We start from the raw sequence: 27,272 nt of genomic DNA, 5'->3' as shown, positions 1-27,272 counted from the left end.
ACACACACACATTCTCCCTCTCTCTCTTTTTCATACACACACATAGACTCACACACACAATATCACTTAAAATATCCTTAAGTTCTGCTGCTGTCAGAATCCTTCCATCAGTAGATTCGGAGCACACTTTTTGCTCTGGAGGGAAGTTTAGAGAATTTAACTAAACCAACCCATCATAATTAACTTATAGAACATGATACAGGTTACTGTTTTTGAATTTGAGCAAAATAGATGAAAAGCCCCACCTTTTCAAAAATTAATTTTGTGATGTTAGGCAAATAATTTAGGTTCTCTGAGTGAGCTTCACTTTTGTCAGACTAAAATTCTTTTCTTGTACAGTTAGCTGTAATTTTTTTTTGTATAGATGACCAATGGGTGAATAAATAAATGATATAAAATTTCACTCCCAATTTCATAATTTTCAACTTTTAGAAATAAAAATATCTGTGAGATATAACTAATCTTATGAGCACATGTGTAAGCCCATTGGATAAATTGTGCTAAGATTAAACAGAAGTAGATTTGATGAAGCAATTATGCTAGTCTTTGGGTAAGGCTTCACAGGAAATTCTTTCCTCTTTCTGTCTTTACTCCTACCATGTAGCTATACCATAGAATTTTCTGTGTGCTATATGAAACCGTGAAAAGAAATGAGAAAGTTAGATTCATTTGTAATACTTGTATACACCTGTGATGGAGACTTACTTCACTGCCTTAGACCTCAGTTCTCACCTTGGATTTAGATATGATAATATCTAAATTGTGGGGTTATTTGTCTGACTAAACGGGATAGTGACTGTAATAAAACTCAGTATATTTCCTGGAACATAAACATGTAGTTAGTATAATATGAATCTACATTTGACTTGGCATTAACACCAACATAATTACAAAGATCATTTACAATACATAATACACAATATTGCATTTTAAGAATATAAACAATATATAAAGTTTAATTGGTGAACTATCATAATATATTAAAATACTATGCTAATCATAAGGCACATTTGATCTTTTAATAATGTTAATACTTTCCCATCAATTTTAAATGTTTCTTTTACTTCTAGTGAAAAACACTCCTAGTTTTGATTTTAAATTTTTTAACCAGTGATATAAAACCTATTCCCATTTTTTTGTTTCCTACTGAAAAAATTTATGAGCTTTTCTAGCAAAAACATAATTTAAATAAACCATAAAATGTTAAAAAAAATAAGCAACCATCTAACTCAATAACTCATGTGATATTTTCTAATTACAAATGTAGGTCATAGGTACAGTGATTAAGATTTTGAAAAATGTCCTGAGGGTAATGAGGAAATTAATATTTTTAGAAATTCTAATGAAGTTGAAAATAACAGACAAATCATGATCAACCCAGACAATATGCAGCATTGCATATTATGTAGGGTACATGATTTTTGTTTGAAGAATTATAGATGTCATTTTAGGGAAACCATCAGGCTTTTGCTTTGTTGAATTGATTAATCTTTAGACCAGAACTAAATTGTTCTGAAAAATTGGGAGTATTTTAGAAGCAGAATGAGAAGAGAGATGGACAGAGACCTGAAATCAAGAGGAGCAGAAACCTATAGGTTTTGGAGAGAGAAGAGAAGAGTGGTGACAAAAGAAGGGATTTCTGTTCTTCAAGGTGTAAGGTTAAGACAACAGAGCTTTCAATAATTTGGAAGTACTTTTAGTACTTGGAGCTGGGCCAGTTATTGGGGATATATGACAAAGTCTTGAGCCTGTCCTTGGTGTGAACATTACACATGAACCCAGTCAAATTCTGGTCACACATCAAACTCCTATTAGATGAGAGCGGCACCAGAATGAGAGAACTGTCTCTGAGAGCTGTTCCATACCTTGTACCCAAAGACTTTAGCTTACTCTGCCCTATCATCTCTGTTCGACAGAGCAACATCCAACCCAATACTCCCTTCCCCATTATTACCTCTACTTCCCAAATTTCCGTACTTCTTGTCCCAGAGTTTTCAGAAGCCACAAAACTCCCATGCACTCTTGCGAGCATTACTTATATTGCAAAGTACAATTAGAGCAAGTGACTAGGTTTGAGGTATCAGAAACCATAGCAAATGCAGACATAAAACATGAGCAGAAACTTTTGGGGAACAACCCTTACATTCAGTCTGCCTTTTTGTGATTTATTAGATTTTTAAGGTCATTTAGCTAACAAACAAAAACATAGTACCAAATAGTGGGTAATACTATTTCATTTATGTGGACTCACCATTAACATCAGACTTCCACTAAGTGGAACCAACTTTCCTCTAATCAACATTGACAGAGCTCTCACCTAGCCCTGAGTAGGAGGCACCAGAAATCTGATGCTGAGCACCTCTTGACTTCTGCTCTCAAGAAAAAAAGGTGATAGGCATTTGTTTGCACTGGTACATAGGGGGTCTCTATAAATATTTTTGTAATGACTTGATTAGTGGTTCTCAACCTTTTGTCAAAATCCATAGTTTTTACATTTGAAACATACTCCAATCATATCTCATAATACACAGTGGCTCTCATTGCATAGAGAAATGGTGCATGCACCCAAAGCAGAATGCCAGAACCTCGATAAGCCATGTGTAGTTAAATGTCCTGTCCAGCTCCACTCTCTTGCTAGAACTCTAATTTGGGTAGGCCTCCTGCAAATGCATTTCTCACTTCTTATTTTGAGAATGCAAGGTAGAATATGATAAGCAGTCTAACTACACTACAGTATGAAAGAGATAGCTATGTTTATAAAACTAAGTGATAGGCTTCTTGGAGAAGATGGCATTTTAATTGAATCTTGGAAAACAGGTAGGATTTTAATAAGCAGAATGGAGGAGGGGGCCCAGGAAGAGCATTCTATGAGGGAAGAACAAAACCAAAGGTAGAGACATAGGAAAACATAGGCGTAGCTAGACTTCAAGATGTGTGAAGAGTAACCTTATGTTCCAGGACCAGTCATGACCTTGTCCACTGGTCTTCCCAGGAGTAGAGAGCAAACATTCCAGGGTACAGCAGTATGAACCAAGATATAGATATCATGCAGGATAGATACAATGGAACTGTCCTATCCCTAGATGGATATAACTACAAAGGTTCCCATTGCCATTTCCTGACTTCATCCTGCCAAGGTGAAGCTGGCTCAGATTTAGATCTGTACTTGGCTTGTCCTGACCATGAGCTGATATTTCCTGCTGTTCCCCTACACGTCCTGTTGCACTGATTTAAATGCACAAAAGTGTTCTACCTGGACCTTCCTCTGTGAACTGGAGAAAGGTCATGTTGAACTTTAAAAAACAGTAGTCCAGATGATGCTGATAGGCTGCCCAGGTTGAAAACTATTGGAGTTATACCTTTGTAATAAAAGAATGAGTGAATGAATGGATAACACACAAGCACACACTCACCATTCAAACAATTATTTAAGCTCTTCTAGGGTTAAGTGACTGAATATCGCTTCTTAGAACTTCATGATTCTTATCTTCTGAAAGTTCCACTCTATCAAATGCATACTCCTGCTCTATTGTACTGCTAACATGATGTAGAACATGATCTGAAGATGAAGCTGAAGAAGTTAAATTGGAAATAGGAACAATAAAGGAAATGTATAATATAATAATTCATTTAATTTACTAATAATTTAAAAAATATAAAATTACTAACGATCTCATTTAAACTTCTAATTACATTTTGAACCATAATTAGAGAATGATAGCAAGCTCTAGTTTTTATTTCTGAAAGACTTTGTTTTCCTCTGTTTGATTATTTGTCCCTTTTGAAATCTAAAATGTACACGTATATTCTCTCAGAATTGCTTAGGATTCAGTCCTGGGAACTTAGAAGTTATAATGTAAAGCGAAGTAGGCTTTACATGAAGGGTTTTGATTGAATTAAAAAGATAGTGGAAAGGAATAGCAAATATTTTATGAACACATGCCTTATAAACACAACTTTTTAAAGTAATTCAATATAAAGCAACATTGACATGTTTTCGTTACTTTCAAAAAATCAATTTTTACTTTCTCTAAGCAACAGATGTAGAAGAGTGAGGCCCACTGGTGAGTACTAATAGGCATTGCTGGCAAATAGAAAAAAAAAATGTGCTCAGAAAGCTCACAGAGACACATGAGATAAAAACTACAGATAAATACCACAGGGGAATGTAGGTCTTTGAGAGTCACTGCTCTGTAACTGGTTTGGGTGGGGTGCCAAGTCTAACACTGCTATTCATTCTCCCTGAGCAGCTTGTTATCTAGCAGTACTAAACGTGATTAGAAAATATTCACTGAAAAAGCCTCTCTAAGTGTCCACAGAATCAGAGCTTGGGAATGGAGCCAGAAGCCATTCAGCCTTATTTCCTGATGACGTCCATGGACACAGACCTAAGTTTTTCACAGAGAAGCAAAGGAGGAATATAAAGGCGGTACTCAGATTGATTACTTATTTATTATTCCAATAACAACTTTTTCACATGCACTGAAAGCAAAAGGAAGACTCGGCCTGATTCAAACTGTGATACTTTTCAGAATGAGCAAGAGAAACTCTGATTAATTAGGGGAGGGTAAGACAACTGTTTCTTGCATTTATTTTAAAAGTTCTCTACATTACACACTGTACAAAAAGAAGGACAAATTCACTATTTATACTCTGTTACAATCCTCAAGTTTTTAAGCTGGCTTTTATAATCCTTTAAGTATTTTCTTGGAAGAAATAGTTTACATAATTCAATTAACACCTTAAGATTGTTCTACACGTTGCATAAAACAGAACAGGTTGTCTCATTTGTTTTATATTTATTTTATTTTTATTATACTTTAAGTTCTGGGATACATGTGCAGAATGTGTAGGTTTGTTACAGAAGTATACACTTGCCATGGTGATTTGCTGCACCCATCAACCTGTCATCTACATTAGGTATTTCTCTTAATGCTATCCCTCCCCTAGCCCACCACCCTCTGACAGGCCCTGGTGTATGATGTTCCCTTCCCTGTATCCATGTGTTCTCATTGTTCAACTCCCACTTATGAGTGATAACATGCTGTATTTGGTTTTCTGTTCCTGTGTTAGTTTGCTGAGAATGATGGTCTCCAGCTTCATCCAAGTCCCTGCAAAGGACATGAACTCAACCTTTTTAATGGCTGCATAGTATTCCATTGAGTATATGTGCCACATTTTCTTTATCCAGTTTATCATTGATGGGCATTTGGGTTGGTTCCAAGTCTTTGCTATTGTGAACAGTGATATAATAAACATACATATGCATGTGTCTTTATAGTAGAATGATTTATAACCCTTTGGATACATACCCAGTAATGGGAATGCTGGGTCAAATGGTGTTTCTAGTTCTAGATCCTTGAGGAATCACCACACTGTCTTCCACAATGATTGAACTAATTTACACTCCCACCAACAGTGTAAAAGCATTCCTATTTCTCCACATCCTCTCTAGTATCTGTTGTTTCCTGATTTTTTAATGATCACCATTCTAACTGGTGTGAGATGGTATCTCATTGTGGTTTTGGTTTGTGTTTCTCTAACGACCAGTGACGATGAGCTTTTTTTCATCTGTTTGTTGGCCACATAAATGTCTTCCTTTGAAAAGTGTCTGTTCGCATCCTTCACCCACTTTTTGATGGGGCTGTTTGTTTGTTTGTTTGTAAATTTGTTTAAGTTCTTTATAGATTCTGGATATTAACCCTTTGTCAGATGGATAGATTGCAAAAATTTTCTCCCATTCTGTAGGTTGTCTGTTCACTCTGATGGTAGTTTCTTTTGATGATAGTTTCTTTTGCTATGCAGAAGCTCTTTAGTTTTGTATAAAGTGTAAGGAAGGGGTCCAGTTTCAGTTTTCTGCATATGACTAGCCAGTTTTCCCAACACCATTTATTAAATAAGGAATCCTTTCCCTATTGCTTTTGTGAGGGTTGTCAAAGATCAGATGTTTGTAGGTGTGTGGCGTTATTTCTGAGGCCTCTGTGCTGTTCCATTGGTCTATATATCTGTTTTGGTACCAGTTTCATGCTGTTGTGATTATTGTAGCCTTGTAGTACAGTTTGAAGTCAGGTAGCATGATGCCTCCAGCTTTGTTCTTTTATTCGGATTTCCCCGTGATAAAAAATGTCTCTTTTGTTGCTCAGTTTCCTCCTGAAATATGTCTTTGACATTATTAACCTCAATGGATATAAAATTATGCATTTAATTTGTATCACATGATTCAGTTCCATCACATTGAATCACTTAATTAAAAGAAATTATAAGAAATTATAATTAATTATAATTAAAATTATATAATTAAATTATAATAATTTATAGAAATTATAATAAATTAAAAGAAATTATAAAAGAAGAAATAAGCTTCTAATCATTTTTCTGTAAAGTGATGAAACATACTTGATAAATGTTCTTTGAATAATAGTATTTTAAATACACTTAATTTAGTAATCACACATTGTTTTTCACTTCTCTCCTGAAACAACTGCAAAAGCTTATTGTGTGTCTTGATGAGCTGATACTGTGAATTATTAGCTGATCTGGTTTTGTTTCTACTTGTTTGTTATCACAGGCTCATGCCTATTTAGACAAGGAGACACAGGGGTTGTTACCAAGCTACCCCAGAAACAAAGGCATCTATCCTTTGTCTTCAAATTCAAAAGCCACATCCATGCATGGCTAAAAGGTTTTTGGAAAATACTTAATCAAGTTCTACCTTCCCACCCATACTTGCAGAGGGGATCCAGGTTTCTCACTCCCTGGACATGGATCTAGGTTTTCCCCAAGAGAAGCAAAAAGGGGTATGAAGGTGCCATTCAAATTGGAGGAGGGAAAAGTTTAACTCCTTACCCTTCCAGTGACATTTTTTTCACCCCCTATGAAACCAAAAGTAAGGTATAAGGGAGAAAAGAGTTGGAAGATTCAAGAGACTTAGACAGTTATAGTCTCTGAGATGGGACCTGCTCTCTGAATTTGGCCATCCCTGTGCTTTTTGAGTTATTTCCGAGAGGAAAGCCAGAAAGAATTCTGAGAAAAAGTCAGGGATCCAGGGGTTAGAGAAGATCTTTGTCATGTTCCCTTATCCAGCATTCTGAACAAGGTGGGTGTTCTCAGCATGCAAGGAATAGAGGAGGGGCGGCTGTGTAGAATGTCAGGGCAGGAGAGCCTGAGAGAGTGCCTGCAGTTTTCAGTCAACCCCAGTGACTCTGTGATGTGAAGAGCAGCCTGTCCTTCAGCCCTGAGAAGTACAATGAGAAGGAGAATAAAAGAGAGCAAGCAAGCTGTGGAAATCAAAGATGTGGGGACCTGCACTGGGGAAGCAAGGGGTCAGAGTCAGAAGGTAATACAAGCCAAAAACCAATGGGGGCTGTCTGTCTGGAAAGATGAGAGAGAGGCCAGAGGTCAAGCAAGGACCTGATGCTCATCCGAAATCCATTAATACCACGGCACTAGTCCCCAGGGACTGCAACACCATCTAAAGAAGGAGGAAAGAGAGCTCAGAAACACTGGATTGACCAGGCTTACTCTGATTCAGTCAAAACACTTAAATGATAAGCTTTTATTTTCTTCAAACAGGTAGCATGGGGACATAGCTAGAAACTATGTTTGGTCATAGAGAAATAATGAAAGGTATATTATTTATGCACCTGATTTGTGGCCTAAGGATATGATACGTACAGACTTAAACAAAATACTAATATTTTAAAAATGTTTGTGCAGTATTTGGATTTTTTTCCTGTCTCATGTTTTCTGCAAAATCCAAAAAATTCCTGCTGAAACAGAACAACATTTGTGTTGTCACGGATAAATTTTAAAAAGCATCTTGTTGAGTGGAAAGCAATTCATAAAGGAATATATATGGCACAGTTCCATTTATAGTGTTTTAAAACAGACAAAACTAAACTATACATTGTTTAAAATTATACAAAGAGGGATAACAGCTTAAAAAAAGAATGATTATCACAAAATTCAAAATAGTAATCAGCTCATGGGTGGAAGAGATGGAAATAAATGATTAGAGAAGGCATCAAGAGGACTCCAAGGGCATGGCAAGATCATGCATTTCGTATTTTGGGGTCTAGACGGTAGATTTTCTACCTCTCTCCTTCCTTCTTCCCTTCTCCTCCTTTCTCCACCCCCTCCTCTCTCTCTCCCTGCCTCCCTCTTGCTCTCTTTCTCTCTCTTTCTTCCCCACCTACTGCAGATAATCATTTGAATTCCTACTTCGTGCCAGTCTCTGTTCAAAGAGCTTGGGATACATCAGAGATAGAAACAAACATCCTTTTTTAAATGAAACTTATTTTTAAGGGGGTGAAACAGATAATAAAAATGAAGCATAATAGGTCAACTATTTGTAAGCTAGACAGGAATAAATGCCATGGGAAAGTACTTGAGGAGGAAATCAGAAGGGCAAGGGAGGGCTGTGGGTGGAATTTGAAATTTTTTGCCAGCCTTGCTGACAAGGTTACTATGTAAGCTAGACTTGAAGGAGGACAGGGAAGCAGCCTCATAGTATTTGGGGGTAAAATGTTTCTGACAGAGAAATGCTGTAAAAAACTCCTACAGCAGGAAATACCTGATGTGTTGAAAGAAAGACAAGAAGGAAACAGTGTGGAGGTTAACGTGGCTGGGGTAGATACAAAAGCCAGCGAGGGGAGGATAAACGGGAAATTGAATAAGCCAGATAAGGAGTTGGAGACAGACATGGCTCATACAGGGCCTTGTGGACAGCAGTGTGGTGCAGCTGGCCCCTACAGGCTCATCAGATCGGACTGTTACTTTTCAGGAATGTTTGCAAGGTGGTTGTTAAAGACATTCATTATTAAAAATTAAATTACATAAGTTTAGAATTAAATTATATTTAAAAGAAAGATAATAAATGTTTATCAGTAAAACTCACTATTGCCTAATTATTTTGAGGCATGGTACTGTTATCTATGTCTTGAGGTTAAGACATGTCCTGATATGTCTGCCATATCTGTATGATGGAAATATATGATGTGCATATCTTTTCCCAGCTCCACGCTCAGATACATCATATTGATAGCTTGAAACTGGTCACAATGGGAGTGTTTACACCATGGATATCATCAAAAGTTATGGATCAAGTCTTAACTTATTGTTTTATTATTGTTTAAAATGATGGAGATAATGTTTAAAATAGAGATTAAATTTAAACATGTATCGTATCTTTAGCTATTACATTATAAATAATATATGATTTGAGAAAGTTTTTCTAGTATTCAAAACCAGTATCAAATCAAATGACCAAGAAGCTGTTTCCATTTTTGATGAACAAGTCAAGTTCTGACCTATGTCTTCTATGCTTTCATCATATTTTTAGAGACAGGGTATCTCTGTGGTGCTCAGACTGGTCTTGAACTTCTGGCCTCAGCCTCCCAAAGCACTAGGATTGTAAGCATGGGTAACTGTGCCTGGCCTTTAACATTTTTTTTTCCAGGGACGGGATCTCACTCTGTTGCCTAGGCTGGAATACAGTGGTGCAATCATGGCTCACTGCATCTTGGAACTCCTGGGCTCAAGTGATCCTCCTGCCTTGGCCTCTGTAGTCACTGGGATTGCAGGTAGGCACCACCACACCTGGTTCTATACTTCTGGCATAAATGAAATATCAACCAACATTCATTTCTAAACTATACTCATTTTTCAGTAGCAGTCATAAATGACTATGGACAAAATAATTTGGCAAAAGTCAACAAAAAGCATTCTTTGAGAATCAGCTATATAAAATTTACAATAAAGGGTATTGTATATTTTATTATTATTATTGTAAATTATATGTTATACATTCTTTTTATCAGTAAAATATATAATAAACTTGCATATATGAATGTTTTGTGTGTATGCATACACACACACACACACACACACACACACACACATATATATATACAGGCCACTAATGAAAATGAGCTACATTTATGTGACCCTATAAAATTTAGACATTGTTTTTCTGTATATGATTTCCTTTGTTATTAGGGGGTATTTATCATCCTACTGGTCCAGTATAAGCAAAAGTGCTCTGATTTTTCCCTCAATTCCATAGGTATCTTCCTCTCAAAGCTGCTTCTTAGATCTTCAAGAATCTGGAGCAAACTTCTTAGATCTTCAAGAATATGGTCAAGGATTCATGAGAGTGTCTGCTTCCTTGAGTAGTGAACTTTCATTATGGCCAATGTTATTATCTCCATAATTACATATGTTGAGGCCAAGAAAGCTTACATGATTTGCCTGGGACTTTATGGGTGGAAATAGAAGGGAGGGACAATTCTCATTATTGCCCTCCACCTGCCTCACTAGAAGAATAGCCATGCACCCGCTTAAAATCTCCTGTTAGCTCTTCAGCAGTGCAGAAAAGGGTGCAGACTTAAGATGCTGAGAAATGCTGAACTGATGAAAATATTTTCCTCACCGTAAGTGGATAAAATTAAGCAAAAAAGGAAACAGTTGGGGGATGATGAAAAGCATTGTTTTACTTTTTGAAAAGCCCCTTGTCAAAAATGTGTCTACATACAACATTCTTAGACAGATCTTCCAAGCTCCTTAATAGAAGAGTTACTGAATAAAATTCTTCTTTAAAAAAGTTTTGGTATATTGATGACCCAGGAGCCTCATACCTTGGAGCCTAAGCATCTACAATCTCTCACTGCTCTAGGACTAGGGAGATGTTTCTGTGATATCTGTGAAATATAGCTTAAGAGTTAAAAAGATGATGACCAAACATCTGGAATTCTCTTCAAAGCCCGGATGCTTAATTAATATTCCAAAGCTTTAAACATCATATGACCTGCTTATTTTCATCTCAATGCAATTGTAATAAAGAAACTTTCATTTTCAGCATATAAGACTAGAAGTGGTAGGTACTGGAAAATTAAAATGGTAATATCTGATACTCACTGACTTTAAAATTGATGACTATTTCAGTAGACGTACTTTAATAGCTTATCATTTTAAAATTTTTATGCAATATTTCATGTATATAAATGAATTAGATATGCATATATAAAGCACATGTGTTAGACATAATCATAATGATAAAATGAACTTTTATGTGTCTAGTGCCCAATCTAGGAAGTAAAATTCTACTTATTTCTAAATAAAAAACTCATCCTACTCCCTAGAACCATTCTGAATATTTCAAAAAAGTCCTTTAGTTTTATCATATACATATTCTAAAACCTATTCTTTAGTTTTTAAACTTTCTACAAATGGAATCTTGCTATATTTCAGCAGTTTGCTTACTTTTTAAAATTTTACTTTAAGTTCTGGGATATATATGCAGAATGTGCAGGTTACGTAGGTATACATGTGCCATGGTGATTTGCTGCACCTATCAACCCATCATCTAGGTTTTAAGCCCTGCATGCATCAGGTATTTGTCCTAATGTTCTCCCTCTCCCTGCCCCCCACTCCTGACAAGCCCTGGTGTGTGTTATTCCTCTCCCTGTGTCCATGTGTTCTCACTGTTCAATTCCCACTATGAGTGAGAACATGTGTTGTTTGATTTTCTGTTCCTGTGTTAGTTTGATGAGGATGATGGCTCCCAGCTTCATCCATGTCCCTGCAAAAGATATGATCTCATTCTTTTTTTATGGCTTCATAGTATTCTATGGTGTATATGTACCACATTTTCTTTAACCAATCTATAATTGATGGGCATTTTGGTTGATTCCATGTCTTTGCTAGATGGGTAGATTGCAAATATTTTCTCCCATTCTGTAGGTTGCCTATTCACTCTGATGATAGTTTCTTTCGCAATGCAGAAGCTCCTTAGTTTAGTTACATCCCATTTGTCAATTTTGGCTTTTGTTGCAATTGCTTTTGGTGTTTTTGTCATGAAGTCTTTGCCCATGCCTATGTCCTGAATGGTATTGCCTAGGTTTTCTTTCAGGATTTTTATGGTTTTGGGTTTTACATTTAAGTCCTTAATCCATCTTGAGTTAATTTTTGTATAAGGTGTAAGGAAAGAGTTCAGTTTCAGTTTTCTGTATATGGCTAGCCAGTTTTCCCAGCACCATTTATTAAATAGGAAATCCTTTTCCCATTGCTTGTTTTTGTAAGGATTGTTGACGATCAGATGGTTGTAGATGTGTGGTGTTATTTCTGAGGTCTCTGTTCTGTTCCATTAGTCTATATATTTGTTTTGGTACCAGTACCATGCTGTTTTGGTTACCGTAGCCTTGTAGTATAGTTTGAAGTCAGGTAATGTGATGCCTCCAGCTTTGTTCTTTTTGCTCAGGATTGTCTTAGCTATATGGACTCCTTTTTGGTTCTGTATGAAATTTAAAGTAGTTTTTTCTAATTCTGCGAAGAATGTCAATGGTAGTTTGATGGAAATAGCATTGAATCTATAAATTCCTTTGGGCAGTATGGCCATTTTCATGATATTGGTTCTTCTTATCCATGAGTATGGTATGATTTTCCATTTGTTTGTGTCCTCTTTTTTCCTTGAAGAATGGTTTGTAGTTCTCCTTGAACAGGTCCTTCACATCCCTCGTTAGCTGTATTTTTAGGCATTTTATTCTCTTTGTAGCAATTGTGAATGGGAGTTCATTCATTCATGATTTGGCTCTCTCCTCGTCTATTGTTGGGGTATATAAATGCTTGCAATTTTTACACATTTATTTTGTATGTCGAGACTATATTGAAGTTGCTTATCAGCTTAAAGCGTTTTGGGGCTGAGGTGATGGGGTTTTCCAAATATAGAATCATGTCATCTGCAAACAGAGACAATTTGACTTCCTCTCTTCCTATTTGAATAGACTTTATTTCTTTCTCTTGCCTGATTGCCCTGGCCAGAACTTCCAGGACTACGTTGAATAGGAGTGGTGAGAGAGGGCATCCTTGTCTTGTGCCAGTTTTCAAAGGGAACGGTTCCAGCTTTTGCCCCTTCAATATGATATTGGCTGTGGGTTTGTCATACATAGCTCTTATTATTTTGAAATATGTTCTACCAATACCTAATTTATTGAGAGTTTTTTAACATGAAGGGATGTTGAATTTTATAAAACGCCTTTCTGCATCTATTGAGATAATCATGTGGTTTTTGTCATTGGTTCGGTTTATGTGATGGATTATGTTTATTGCATCCCAGGGATAAAGCTGACTTGATCATGGTGGATAAGCTCTTTGAAGTGCTGCTGGATTCAGTTTGCCAGTATTTTATTGAGGATTTTTGCATTGATGTTCATCAGGAATATTCGTCTGAAATTTTCTTTTTTTGGTTGTGTCTCTGCCAGGTTTTAGTAATAGGATGATGCTGGCCTCATAAGATGAGTTAGGGAGGATTCCCTGCTTTTCAATTGTTTGGAATAGTTTCAGAAGGAATGGTACCTGCTCCTCTTTGTATCCTTGGTAGAATTTGGCTGTGAATCCATCTGGTCCTGGGATTTTTCTGGTTGGTAGGCTATTAATTACTGCCTCAATTTCAAAACTTGTTTTTGGTCTGTTCAAGGATTTCGAGTCTTCCTGGTTAAGTCTTGGGAGAGTATATGTGTCCGGAAATTTATCAATTTCTTCTAGTTTGTTTGCACAGAGGTGTTTAGAGTGTTCTCTGATGGTAGTTTGTATTTCTGTGGGATCAGTGGTTATATCCCTTTATCATCTTTTATTATGTCTATGTTGTTTTTCTCTCTTTTCTTCTTTATTAGTCTAGCCAGCAGTCTACCTATTTTCTTCATTTTTTTGAAAAAGCAGCTCCTGGATTCATTGTGTTTTTGATGGGTTTTTCATGTTCTATCTCCTTCAGTTCTGCTCTGATCTTAGTTATTTATTGACTTCTGCTAGCTTTTGAATTGATTGCTCTTGCTTTCCTAGTTCTTTTAATTGTGACGTTAGGGTGTTGATTTGAGATCTTTCTAGCTTTCTGATGTGGGCATTTAGTGCTATAAATTTCCCTCTTAATACGGTTTTAGCTGTGTCCCAGAGATTCTGGTACATTGTTTCTTTATTCTCATTGGTTTCAAAGAACTTCTTGATTTCTGCCTTAATTTCATTATTTACCCAGGAGTCATTCAGGAGCAGGTTGTTCAATTTCCATGTAGTTGTGTGGTTTTGTGTGAGTTTCTTAATCCTGAGTTCTAATTTGATACCACTGTGGTCTGAGAGACTGTTTGTTATTATTTAAGTTCTTTTGCATTTGCTGAGAAGTGTTTTACTTCCAATTGTGTGGTCAATTTTAGAATACTGAGAAGAATGTATATTCTGTTGATTTGTGGTGGAAAGTTTGGTAGATGTCTATTATGTCCACTTGATCCAGAGCTGAGTTCAAGTCCTGAATATCCTTGTTAATTTTGTCTCGTTGAACTGTCTAATATTGACAGTGGGCTGTTAAAGTCTCCCACTATTATTGTGTGGGAATCTAAGTGTCTTTATAGGTCTCTAAGAACTTGTTTTGTGATCTGGGTGCTCCTGTATTGGGTTCACATATATTTAGGATAGTTAGCTCTTCTTGTTGAATTGATCCCTTTACCATTATGTAATGGCCTTCTTTGTCTTTTATGATCTTTGTTGGTTTCAAGTCTGTTTTCCATTTTTTTATTTTCTTTCTTGAGTTGGAGTCTTGCTCTGTCACCAGGCTGGAGTGCAGCCTCAATCTTGGCTCATTGCAAGCTCCGCCTCCCAGGTTCAAGTGATTCTCCTGCCTCAACCTCTTGAGTAGCTGGGATTACAGGCACACGCCACCATGCCCAGCTAATTTTTGTATTTTTAGTAGAGTTGGGGTTTCACCATGTTGACCAGGATGGTCTCCATCTCCTGACCTCGTGACCCACCTGCCTCAGCCTCCCAAAGTGCTGGGATTACAGATGTGAGCCACTGTGCTGGCCCTCAAGTGTGTTTTATCAGAGACTAGAATTGCAACCCCTGCTTTCTTTTGCTTGGTGAATTTTCCTCCATTCCTTTATTTTGAGGTTATGTGTGTCTTTGCACATGAGATGGATCTCCTGAATACAGCACACCATTGGGTCTTGATTCTTTATCCAATTTGACAGTCTGTGTCTTTTAATTGGGGCATTTGGCCCATTTACATTTAAGGTTGATATTGTTATATGTGAATTTGATTCTGTCGCCATGATACTAGCTGGTTATTTTGCACACTAGTTGATGTAGTTTCTTCCTACTGTCGTTGGTCTTTATATTTTGGTGTGTTTTTGCGGTGACTGATACTGGTTTTTCCTTTCTATATTTAGTGCTTCCTTCAGGAGCTCTTTCAAGGGAGGCCTGGTGGTGGTGAAATCCGTTAGTATTTGCTTGTCTGCAAAGGATTTTATTTTTCCTTCTCCTGTGAATCTTCATTTGACTGGATATGAAATTCTGGGTTGAAAAATTCTTATCTTTAAGACTGCTGAATATTGAATATTGTATATTGCTCCCACTTTCTTCTGACTTGTAGGATTTCTGCTGAGAGATCTGCTGTTAGTCTGATGAGCTTCCTTTTATAGGTGACCTGACCTTTTTCTCTGGCTGCCCTTAACATTTTTTCCTATGTTTCAACCTTGGAGAATCTGATAATTATGTGCCCTGGCGTTGATCTTCTCATGGAGTATCTTAGTGGTGTTCTCTGTATTTCCTGAATTTGAATGTTGGCCTGTCTTGCTAGGTTGGGGAAGTTCTCCTGGATAATATCCTGAAGTGTGTTTTCCAACTTGATTCCATTCTCCCAGTCTCTTTCAGGTACTCCAATTAATCACAGCTTCAGTCTCTTCACCCAGTCCCACATTTCTCAGAGGTTTTGTTCATTGCTTTTCATTAGTTTTTCTCTAATCTTGTCTGCATGCCTTATTTCAGCAAGATGATCTTCAAACTCTGATATCTTTTCTTCTGCTTGATTTATTCAGCTATTGATAATTGTATATGCTTCACGATGTTCTTGTGCTGTGTTTTTCATCTCCATCAGGTCATTTATGTTCTTCTCTAAACTGGTTATTCTAGTTAGCAGCTCCTGTAACCTTTTATCAAGGTTCTTAGCTTCTTTGCATTGGGTTAGAACATGCTCCTTTAGCTCAGCAGAGTTTGTTATTACCCATCTTCTGAAGCCTACTTCTGTCAATTAACCCATCTCATTCTCTGTCCAGTTCTGTGTCCTTGCTGGAGCGGTGTCACAATCATTTGGAGGAGAAGAGGCATTCTGGCCTTTGGAATTTTCAGCGTTTTTGCACTGTTTCTTCCTCATCTTCCTCATCTTCCAGGTCATCTTCATGACTGGATTTATCTACCTTTGATCTTTGAGGCTGATAACCTTTGGATGGGGTTTTGTGGGAGGTCATTTTTGTTGATGCTTTTGTTATTGTTGCTTTCTGTTTGTTAGTTTTTCTTCTAACAGTTAGATCCCTCTTCTGCAGGTCTGCTGCAGTTTGATGGGAGTCCACTTCAGACCCTGTCACCAATGGAGGTTGCAGAACATCAAAGATTGCTGTCTGCTCCTTCCTCTGGAAGCTTCAGCTCTCCTGGATGAGGTGTCTGTTGACCACTGTTGGGAGGTCTCTCCCAGTCAAGAGGCACAAGGTCTGGAACCTGATTGAGGAAGCAGTCTGTCCCTTAGCAGAGCTGGTGCACTGTGCTGAGACAGTCGCCCTTGTTAGGGTCAGCTGCTCTCTTCAGAGCCGGCAGACAGGAAAGATTAAATCCGTGGAACCTGCAACTGCAGCCTCCTCTCCCCTTAGGTGCTCTGTCCCAGGGAGTTGAGAGTCCTGTCTGTAAGCCCCTGACTGGAGCTGCTGGATTTCCTGCAGAGATGCCCTGCCCAGTGAGGAGGAACCTAGAGAAGCAGGCTGGGCACAGCCGCTTTGCTGCGTTGTGGTGAATTTTGCTTAGTCCAAACCTCCCAGACTCCTTCGCACTGTCAGAGGAAAACCACCTACTAAAGTCCAGCAGTTTGCTTATTTTGCACAACACTGTGTCTTTCATTCCTGTTGGTGATTAGTTAAATTTTAACAGTTTTATGCTGTTCCATAATATGTACATACTATAGTATATAAATCAATTTTACTGTTTTTTCCACTTTATTTTGCACTCGTGAACAATGCTGCTATGAATATTTTAGACATGTCTTTGCTGCATATGCGCAAAAGTCTCTCTGGGGTAAAAATATAGAGGTAAAATTGTCAAGAAGTATGGCACATGCATCTTTAAATTTCCTACAGAGTGCCAAATTGTTCCATGAAATGATTATATAATTTTACCTATATACAAGTAATGTGTAAGAAAACCAAAAAATCTGGCATCATTCTTGATTCTTCTCTTCACTTTGTTTCCTACATCTAATCTGATAACAAATCCTATCAGTTCAGCTTTCAAAATACCTGGATATCCAGAATCCAATCTCTTTTTGCTTACCCTCCTTCTACTCATGCATACTGGTTTAAGCCACAGTCTTTATGTATCTAGAAATTATACACCCTCTCAACCATTACTACCTGGTCTAAGTTCCCATACTTCTCCTGGGTTATGAACAACAGCCTTCTTTCTGATCTCCTTGTTTCTATTTTTACTACCCAAACAAAAGAATATTTTCCATTCTGTAGCAGAGTAATCCTTTTGAAACCTCAGTTCATATCAATCAACTTTTTTTCCTCAAAACTCTACATTTGGTTTCCTGTCTTTCTTGAGCCAAAACCAAAGGTCAGGCACCACATTGCCCACCCATCACATCGCCTACATTATTCCTTCTTGTTCAATTTCTTCCTGCTTCACTGCCCTTCTTATTGTTTCTGGCATGTCAGGCAAGCTCGGTCTCCTACATAATGTGCTAGCCAATCCCTTTGTTTATTTTTTTTTTTTTTTTTTTTTTTTTTTTTTTTTTTTTTTTTTTTTAAATTTATTTATTATTATTATACTTTAAGTTGTAGGGTACATGTGCATAACGTGCAGGTTTGTTACATATGTATACTTGTGCCATGTTGCTGTGCTGCACCCATCAACTCGTCATTTACATCAGGTATAACTCCCAATGCAATCCCTCCCCCCTCCCCCCTCCCCATGATAGGCCCCGGTGTGTGATGTTCCCCTTCCTGAGTCCGAGTGATCTCATTGTTCAGTTCCCACCTATGAGTGAGAACATGCGGTGTTTGGTTTTCTGTTCTTGTGATAGTTTGCTAAGAATGATGGATTCCAGCTGCATCCAAGTCCCTACAAAGGACTCAAACTCATCCTTTTTTATGGCTGCATAGTATTCCATGGTGTATATGTGCCACATTTTCTTAATCCAATCTGTCACTGATGGACATTTGGGTTGATTCCAAGTCTTTGCTATTGTGAATAGTGCTGCAATAAACATACGTGTGCATGTGTCTTTATAGCAGCATAATTTATAATCCTTTGGGTATATACCCAGTAATGGGATGGCTGCGTCATATGGTACATCTAGTTCTAGATCCTTGAGGAATTGCCATACTGTTTTCCATAATGGTTGAACTAGTTTACAATCCCACCAACAGTGTAAAAGTGTTCCTATTTCTCCACATCCTCTCCAGCACCTGTTGTTTCCTGACTTTTTAATGATTGCCATTCTAACTGGTGTGAGATGGTATCTCATTGTGGTTTTGATTTGCATTTCTCTGATGGCCAGTGATGATGAGCATTTTTTCATGTGTCTGTTGGCTGTATGAATGTCTTCTTTTGAGAAATGTCTGTTCATGTCCTTTGCCCACTTTTTGATGGGGTTGTTTGTTTTTTTCTTGTAAATTTGTTTGAGTTCTTTGTAGGTTCTGGATATTAGCCCTTTGTCAGATGAGTAGATTGCAAAAATTTTCTCCCATTCTGTAGGTTGCCTGTTCACTCTGATGGTAGTGTCTTTTGCTGTGCAGAAGCTCTTTAATTTAATGAGATCCCATTTGTCAATTTTGGCTTTTGCTGCCGTTGCTTTTGGTGTTTTAGACATGAAATCTTTGCCCATGCCTATGTCCTGAATGGTACTACCTAGGTTTTCCTCTAGGATTTTTATGGTATTAGGTCTAACATTTAAGTCTCTAATCCATCTTGAATTAATTTTCGTATAAGGAGTAAGGAAAGGATCCAGTTTCAGCTTTCTACTTATGGCTAGCCAATTTTCCCAGCACCATTTATTAAATAGGGAATCCTTTCCCCATTTCTTGTTTCTCTCAGGTTTGTCAAAGATCAAATGGCTGTAGATGTGTGGTATTATTTCTGAGGACTCTGTTCTGTTCCATTGGTCTATATCTCTGTTTTGGTACCAGTACCATGCTGTTTTGGTTACTGTAGCCTTGTAGTATAGTTTGAAGTCAGGTAGCGTGATGCCTCCAGCTTTGTTCTTTTGACTTAGGATTGTCTTGGAGATGCGGGCTCTTTTTTGGTTCCATATGAACTTTAAAGCAGTTTTTTCCAATTCTGTGAAGAAACTCATTGGTAGCTTGATGGGGATGGCATTGAATCTATAAATTACCTTGGGCAGTATGGCCATTTTCACAATATTGATTCTTCCTATCCATGAGCATGGTATGTTCTTCCATTTGTTTGTGTCCTCTTTGATTTCACTGAGCAGTGGTTTGTAGTTCTCCTTGAAGAGGTCCTTTACATCCCTTGTAAGTTGGATTCCTAGGTATTTTATTCTCTTTGAAGCAATTGTGAATGGAAGTTCATTCCTGATTTGGCTCTCTGTTTGTCTGTTACTGGTGTATAAGAATGCTTGTGATTTTTGCACATTAATTTTGTATCCTGAGACTTTGCTGAAGTTGCTTATCAGCTTAAGGAGATTTTGGGCTGAGACAATGGGGTTTTCTAAATATACAATCATGTCATCTGCAAACAGGGACAATTTGACTTCTTCTTTTCCTAACTGAATACCCTTGATTTCTTTCTCTTGCCTGATTGCCCTAGCCAGAACTTCCAACACTATGTTGAATAGGAGCGGTGAGAGAGGGCATCCCTGTCTTGTGCCAGTTTTCAAAGGGAATTTTTCCAGTTTTTGCCCATTCAGTATGATATTGGCTGTGGGTTTGTCATAAATACCTCTTATTATTTTGAGGTACGTTCCATCAATACCGAATTTATTGAGCGTTTTTAGCATGAAGGGCTGTTGAATTTTGTCAAAAGCCTTTTCTGCATCAATTGAGATAATCATGTGGTTCTTGTCTTTGGTTCTGTTTATATGCTGGATTATGTTTATTGATTTGCGAATGTTGAACCAGCCTTGCATCCCAGGGATGAAGCCCACTTGATCATGGTGGATAAGCTTTTTGATGTGTTGCTGAATCCGGTTTGCCAGTATTTTATTGAGGATTTTTGCATCGATGTTCATCAGGGATATTGGTCTAAAATTCTCTTTTTTTGTTGTGTCTCTGCCAGGCTTTGGTATCAGGATGATGTTGGCCTCATAAAATGAGTTAGGGAGGATTCCCTCTTTTTCTATTGATTGGAATAGTTTCAGAAGGAATGGTACCAACTCCTCTTTGTACCTCTGGTAGAATTCAGCTGTGAATCCATCTGGTCCTGGACTTTTTTTGGTTGGTAGGCTATTAATTGTTGCCTCAATTTCAGAGCCTGCTATTGGTCTATTCAGGGATTCAACTTCTTCCTGGTTTAGTCTTGGAAGAGTGTAAGTGTCCAGGAAATTATCCATTTCTTCTAGATTTTCCAGTTTATTTGCGTAGAGGTGTTTATAGTATTCTCTGATGGTAGTTTGTATTTCTGTGGGGTCGGTGGTGATATCCCCTTGATCATTTTTAATTGCGTCGATTTGATTCTTCTCTCTTTTCTTCTTTATTAGTCTGGCTAGTGGTCTGTCAATTTTGTTGATCTTTTCAAAAACCAAACTCCTGGATTCATTGATTTTTTGGAGGGTTTTTTGTGTCTCTATCTCCTTCAGTTCTGCTCTGATCTTAGTTATTTCTTGCCTTCTGCTAGCTTTCGAATGTGTTTGCTCTTGCTTCTCTAGTTCTTTTAATTGCGATGTTAGAGTGTCAATTTTACATCTTTCCTGCTTTCTCTTGTGGGCATTTAGTGCTATAAATTTCCCTCTACACACTGCTTTAAATGTGTCCCAGAGATTCTGGTATGTTGTATCTTTGTTCTCATTGGTTTCAAAGAACATCTTTATTTCTGCCTTCATTTCGTTATGTACCCAGTAGTCATTCAGGAGCAGGTTGTTCAGTTTCCATGTAGTTGAGCGGTTTTGAGTGAGTTTCTTAGTCCTGAGTTCTAGTTTGATTGCACTGTGGTCTGAGAGACAGTTTGTTATAATTTCTGTTCTTGTACATTTGCTGAGGAGTGCTTTACTTCCAATTACGTGGTCAATTTTGGAGTAAGTATGATGTGGTGCTGAGAAGAATGTATATTCTGTTGATTTGGGGTGGAGAGTTCTATAGATGTCTATTAGGTCTGCTTGCTGCAGAGATGAGTTCAATTCCTGGATATCCTTGTTAACTTTCTGTCTCGTTGATCTGTCTAATGTTGACAGTGGAGTGTTAAAGTCTCCCATTATTATTGTATGGGAGTCTAAGTCTCTTTGTAAGTCTCTAAGGACTTGCTTTATGAATCTGGGTGCTCCTGTATTGGGTGCATATATATTTAGGATAGTTAGCTCTTCCTGTTGAATTGATCCCTTTACCATTATGTAATGGCCTTCTTTGTCTCTTTTGATCTTTGATGGTTTAAAGTCTATTTTATCAGAGACTAGTATTGCAACCCCTGCTTTTTTTTGTTCTCCATTTGCTTGGTAAATCTTCCTCCATCCCTTTATTTTGAGCCTATGTATGTCTCTGCGTGTGAGATGGGTCTCCTGAATACAGCAGACTGATGGGTCTTGACTCTTTATCCAGTTTGCCAGTCTGTGTCTTTTAATTGGAGCATTTAGTCCATTTACATTTAAGGTTAATATTGTTATGTGTGAACTTGATCCTGCCATTATGATATTAACTGGTTATTTTGCTCGTTAGTTGATGCAGTTTCTTCCTAGCCTCAATGGTCTTTACATTTTGGCATGTTTTTGCAATGGCTGGTACCGGTTGTTCCTTTCCATGTTGAGTGCTTCCTTCAGGGTCTCTTGTAAGGCAGGCCTAGTGGTGACAAAATCTCTAAGCATTTGCTTATCTGTAAAGGATTTTATTTCTCCTTCACTTATGAAACTTAGTTTGGCTGGATATGAAATTCTGGGTTTAAAATTCTTTTCTTTAAGAATGTTGAATATTGGCCCCCACTCTCTTCTGGCTTGTAGAGTTTCTGCTGAGAGATCTGCTGTTAGTCTGATGGGCTTCCCTTTGTGGGTAACCCGACCTTTCTCTCTGGCTGCCCTTAAGATTTTTTCCTTCATTTCAACTTTGGTGAATCTGGCAATTATGTGTCTTGGAGTTGCTCTTCTCGAGGAGTATCTTTGTGGCGTTCTCTGTATTTCCTGGATTTGAATGTTGGCCTGCCCTACTAGGTTGGGGAAGTTCTCCTGGATGATATCCTGAAGAGTGTTTTCCAACTTGGTTCCATTTTCCCCCTCACTTTCAGGCACCCCAATCAGACGTAGATTTGGTCTTTTTACATAATCCCATACTTCTTGCAGGCTTTGTTCATTTCTTTTTCTTCTTTTTTCTTTTGGTTTCTCTTCTCGCTTCATTTCATTCATTTGATCCTCAATCGCTGATACTCTTTCTTCCAGTTGATCGAGTCGGTTACTGAAGCTTGTGCATTTGTCACGTATTTCTCGTGTCATGGTTTTCATCTCTTTCATTTCGTTTAGGACCTTCTCTGCATTAATTACTCTAGCCATCAATTCTTCCACTTTTTTTTCAAGATTTTTAGTTTCTTTGCGCTGGGTACGTAATTCCTCCTTTAGCTCTGAGAAATTTGATGGACTGAAGCCTTCTTCTCTCATCTCGTCAAAGTCATTCTCCGTCCAGCTTTGATCCGTTGCTGGCGATGAGCTGCGCTCCTTTGCCGGGGGAGATGCGCTCTTATTTTTTGAATTTCCAGCTTTTCTGCCCTGCTTTTTCCCCATCTTTGTGGTTTTATCTGCCTCTGGTCTTTGATGATGGTGATGTACTGATGGGGTTTTGGTGTAGGTGTCCTTCCTGTTTGATAGTTTTCCTTCTAACAGTCAGGACCCTCAGCTGTAGGTCTGTTGGAGATTGCTTGAGGTCCACTCCAGACCCTGTTTGCCTGGGTATCAGCAGCAGAGGCTGCAGAAGATAGAATATTTCTGAACAGCGAGTGTACCTGTCTGATTCTTGCTTTGGAAGCTTCCTCTCAGGGGTGTACTCCTCCCTGTGAGGTGTGGGGTGTCAGACTGCCCCTAGTGGGGGATGTCTCCCAGTTAGGCTACTCAGGGGTCAGGGACCCGCTTGAGCAGGGAGTCTGTCCCTTCTCAGATCTCAACAACCTCCGTGTTGGGAGATCCACTGCTCTCTTCAAAGCTGTCAGACAGAGTCGTTTGCGTCTGTGCAGAGGTGTCTGTGTGTCTTAGTTTACTGTGCCCTGTCCCCAGAGGTGGAGTCTACAGAGACAGGCAGGTTTCCTTGAGCTGCTGTGAGCTCCACCCAGTTCGAGCTTCCCAGCAGCTTTGTTTACCTACTTAAGCCTCAGCAATGGCGGGCGCCCCTCCCCCAGCCTCGCTGCTGCCTTGCCGGTAGATCACAGACTGCTGCGCTAGCAACGAGGGAGGCTCCGTGGGTGTGGGGCCCTCCCGGCCAGGTGTGGGATATGATCTCCTGGTGTGCCTGTTTCCTAAAGCGCAGTATTGGGGTGGGAGTTACCCGATTTTCCAGGTGTTGTGTGTCTCAGTTCCCCTGGCTAGGAAAAGGGACTCCCTTCCCCCTTGCGCTTCCCAGGTGAGGCAATGCCTCGCCCTGCTTCAGCTCTCGCTGGTCGGGCTGCAGCAGCAGCTGACCAGCTCCGATCGTCCGGCACTCCCCAGTGAGATGAACCCAGTACCTCAGTTGAAAATGCAGAAATCACCGGTCTTCTGTGTCGCTCGCGCTGGGAGTTGGAGACTGGAGCTGCTCCTATTCGGCCATCTTGCTCCGCCCTCCCCCTTTGTTTAAAAATTTGTTACCCCCCACCCTCCCAGGCCTCTCCATGGTTCTCTTTCTAACCTCCGTTGTGTATTTATTTAAATTATTTCTTCCTCAGTGAAGCTTTTCCTTACTGGCTTATTATAGAGCAAGTATCCCCAATTTCCATAGTAATTTGATTTTCTTAATCTGGTAATGTCTTTAATTTTCTTTATTTCTGAATAGTTTTGCTGGATTTAGAATTCAGCATTAGGGATACCCCTAGTTACTATATAATAGCCCTATAACCCTTATTTCTAGAACACATGTCAGAAACATAATAAATAATAGTTATAGTGATAACAGCAAACTCATATAGCACTTAGTACTCTAGACACTTCTAAGCAAATTATATTAATAAATTCATTTAATTCTCTTAAAACCTATGGTGAAGAGGAAGACTTCCTGCTATAGTGATGTAAAGAAGTCGAGTATTTTCTCTTCTTAAAAAAAGAGTGTAAAACTAGACAGCATTAATAAAAACAACTGTTCAATGACTCTGGAAATCAATCAAAGGGACATAATAATTTGAGAAACATTTATTCTTGAAAAATTCTTGGACATTCAGGTAAAAATTGCAGGAGCCTGTGACCTCCTTGCCTGAAGTTACTCCCATTCCTCCATCTTCCTCTCCAACTCTGACCTGGGAATGGAAGCAAAAGCCAACCTTCCTGCTGGATGTGATAGAATCAACTTGGAATGGGAAAGAAGCAAGTAATTCTGGTTACTTGAACATAAAATGGTGAATCTGCTTAGACTAGATGGGAAAAGTCCCAAGCTTTGCCAGGCTAAGGTTGGGGTGCAAGTTGGGGTAAATGGTAGACCAGCAGGATTTCATAGAAAAATCCTAGAAATTAGAGAGCCATAGAGAGGCCATTTATATAGTCAGTTTTAAAATTGATCTAAAAAAATTCAAGACAAGTTTTTAAAATATGTTTTTAAAATTAAAGAAAATAATTTTGAAGAATTAAAGGAAAATATGCTAACAATGAATGAAAATATAAAATATCAACAGAGAAATAGACATTATAAAAAATAAGCAAATGGAAATAATAAAATTGAAAAAAAGTAGCTGAGATAAAAAGTTAATTCAGTGAAATCAACAGTAGGATTGAGGTGGCAGAGAAAGAAACAGTAAACTTGAAGATAAATCATTAGAAAACAGCCAATCAAAAATGAATGAAAAAGGAAGGAAGGAAGGAAGGAAAGAAGGAAGGACAATTAAAGAAATTGAGAGAGATCCAGAGCATCCGGGACAATTTCCAGAATCCTAAGTTACGCATAACAGGATCTTCAGAACGAGAGAACAGAGAAAAAGAGGCAGAAGAAAAACATTGAACAAAATGGCAGAAAGCTTCCCAAATTTGATGCAAATTATTAATGTATGCATTTAAGAAGCTCAATGAACACTAAGTAGAATATTGAAAAAAAAACCCTAGATATATCATCATCAAATTGCTGAAAGTCAAAATAAAGTCTAGAAAACAGAAAGAAAAAAATAAGACTCAGTACAGCAACAATACAATTTATTTTTGGTCAACACTGTATCAGAAACTACGGAAGCCAGAGGCAATAGAAGGACACATTGAAAGTGCTAACAGAAAAAAAAAATCATTCAACAATTCTAAATCAAGTAAAATTATTCATAAATAAAAGTAAGATACAGACATTCCCAGATTAAGAAAATCTAATTGTCAGCATAACTGTGTTATAAGAAAATACTTAAGGAAATACTCCAGTATGAAGAGAAATGACACCAAATAGTAGCTCAGACACAGGAAGAAATGAAGAACATCATAATGGCAAATATGTGAGAACATATAAAAGATTGAATATATGAATGTGTGTGTCTGTCATCTGTCAAGTTCTGCAGGAATTAATGTGTTATTTCTGGCTCTCTGATCTATTCCTGAGGCCCATCTTATTATCTCTGCATCACAGTCACACTGACTTTATTACTTCAGTATAAGAGTAAATTCTGATATACAGCAAGTGCTCCTCTTTTCCTCTTTTATTATCCTTCGGGATTGTCTTGACTATTCTTAGCTATTTGCAATACTATATAGATTTTAGGATCAATTTGTTAAATTCTATGAAAAATATATTGGAATTTTCACTGGAAACATGTTATATTTATGGTTGACTTTTGGGATAATTGAAAACTTTTCAATATTGTGTTCCTCTGACTATAAATGTGATTTAACACTCTATTTTGATGTTATATTATGCATTTTAAGAAAAATAAGTTTATTCCTGAGTATACTAAAGCTGCAAAAAGCATAAGGAAAAAAATTTCTGGTTGAAAAAATAACTACAAAGACCCTGGAGTATTTTAAACTTCCAAGAGGCCATTGTGCAGGGAGTGTAGTGTATGAGGGAGGCAGAGCTGTGGGAATGAGTGTGAGAAGAGGCAGAGGCCAGATCTGGATATAAAAGCTAATTCCTGCACGAAAGATAATAACTGTTTGGATACCGACTCACAAACCTACTAAATGGACTAATTAATTTGAAGCAGCTAATATGTTAGAAATAACTATAGCTACCTTCCCATTCGATTTCTGTGGTGGTTGATTACTAATGATTTCCCCAATTCTTGTCAAAATTCTGAGTCAAAAAAGCAACTTAGTGAAACAGAAAAAAACACACCCAAGTCTCTGACATGAAGTGATAACACCTTTAATGCAACACAAAAGCTACTTGCCAAGTAAAATCCAGGCTGGAAAGCACCTCTACGAAAGCACAGGAGTCTATATTGTAGCACAAAGTTTTGTCACCATTTCATTATCTCATCTTTCAGTGTCTAGTTTGCCACCACCCACTGATGCACATATCTGCAGCCCATGTGGCACAAACAAACCAGAACCTCTTTTTATCTAATAAATGAGCCAACTTTCTCATGAATAATCAAAGAGTAGCCAAATTCCAAATGCCATCAAGGGCTTACACATTCTATAGAAGAAGAAATCTAGAAGAAATAATTCAAACTCTTAGAGGAGAAGTGAAGACAGAGCGAGATGGCAGTAAAGCCTCATAAACAACACTACCTTGTGCAGCTAACTCTTTCCACCTCTCTTTGTTCTGCTGAATGATGTCCACCAGGTTGTTCTTGAAGCTCTTCAGGTCCACTGCTGCAAGGGAGTAGTCTGAGGAATAGGACCCATCGCTCATGGAACCTTTTGCATTTGGTCGTCTTAGTGCATCAGCAATGTGTAACCCCACAATGGTGGTTGAGCTAACAGTAACAACCAAACAAACCAAAGAACA

General features: G+C 38.0%; 2 protein-coding genes across 13 annotated transcripts in view; both read right to left on the bottom strand.

The window, feature by feature from the left end:
• The window catches only part of NEUROD1 (neuronal differentiation 1), a 1,109,848-nt gene that overhangs the window by 499,838 nt on the left and 582,738 nt on the right, over window positions 1–27,272 (bottom strand). The gene's annotated exons all lie outside the window — the stretch shown is intronic.
• The window catches only part of PDE1A (phosphodiesterase 1A), a 473,087-nt gene that overhangs the window by 30,210 nt on the left and 415,605 nt on the right, over window positions 1–27,272 (bottom strand). For 7 of the 12 annotated variants that reach the window (XM_050750562.1, XM_050750555.1, XM_050750557.1 and 4 more), the window contains one exon: window positions 27,053–27,240. In XM_050750562.1, the coding sequence (XP_050606519.1) occupies window positions 27,053–27,240 (188 nt within the window). Of the gene's footprint in view, window positions 1–3,413; window positions 3,572–24,531; window positions 24,652–27,052; window positions 27,241–27,272 lie in introns of those variants that run through there. The other 5 variants (XR_007718098.1, XR_007718099.1, XR_007718101.1 and 2 more) reach the window with 2 other exon arrangements.

This window comes from Macaca thibetana, chromosome 12 (genome assembly GCF_024542745.1).
Source record: "Macaca thibetana thibetana isolate TM-01 chromosome 12, ASM2454274v1, whole genome shotgun sequence".
NCBI lineage: Eukaryota > Metazoa > Chordata > Mammalia > Primates > Cercopithecidae > Macaca > Macaca thibetana.
Note: the sequence above shows the minus strand (reverse complement) of the source record. Positions and strands in the feature narration are given on the sequence as shown.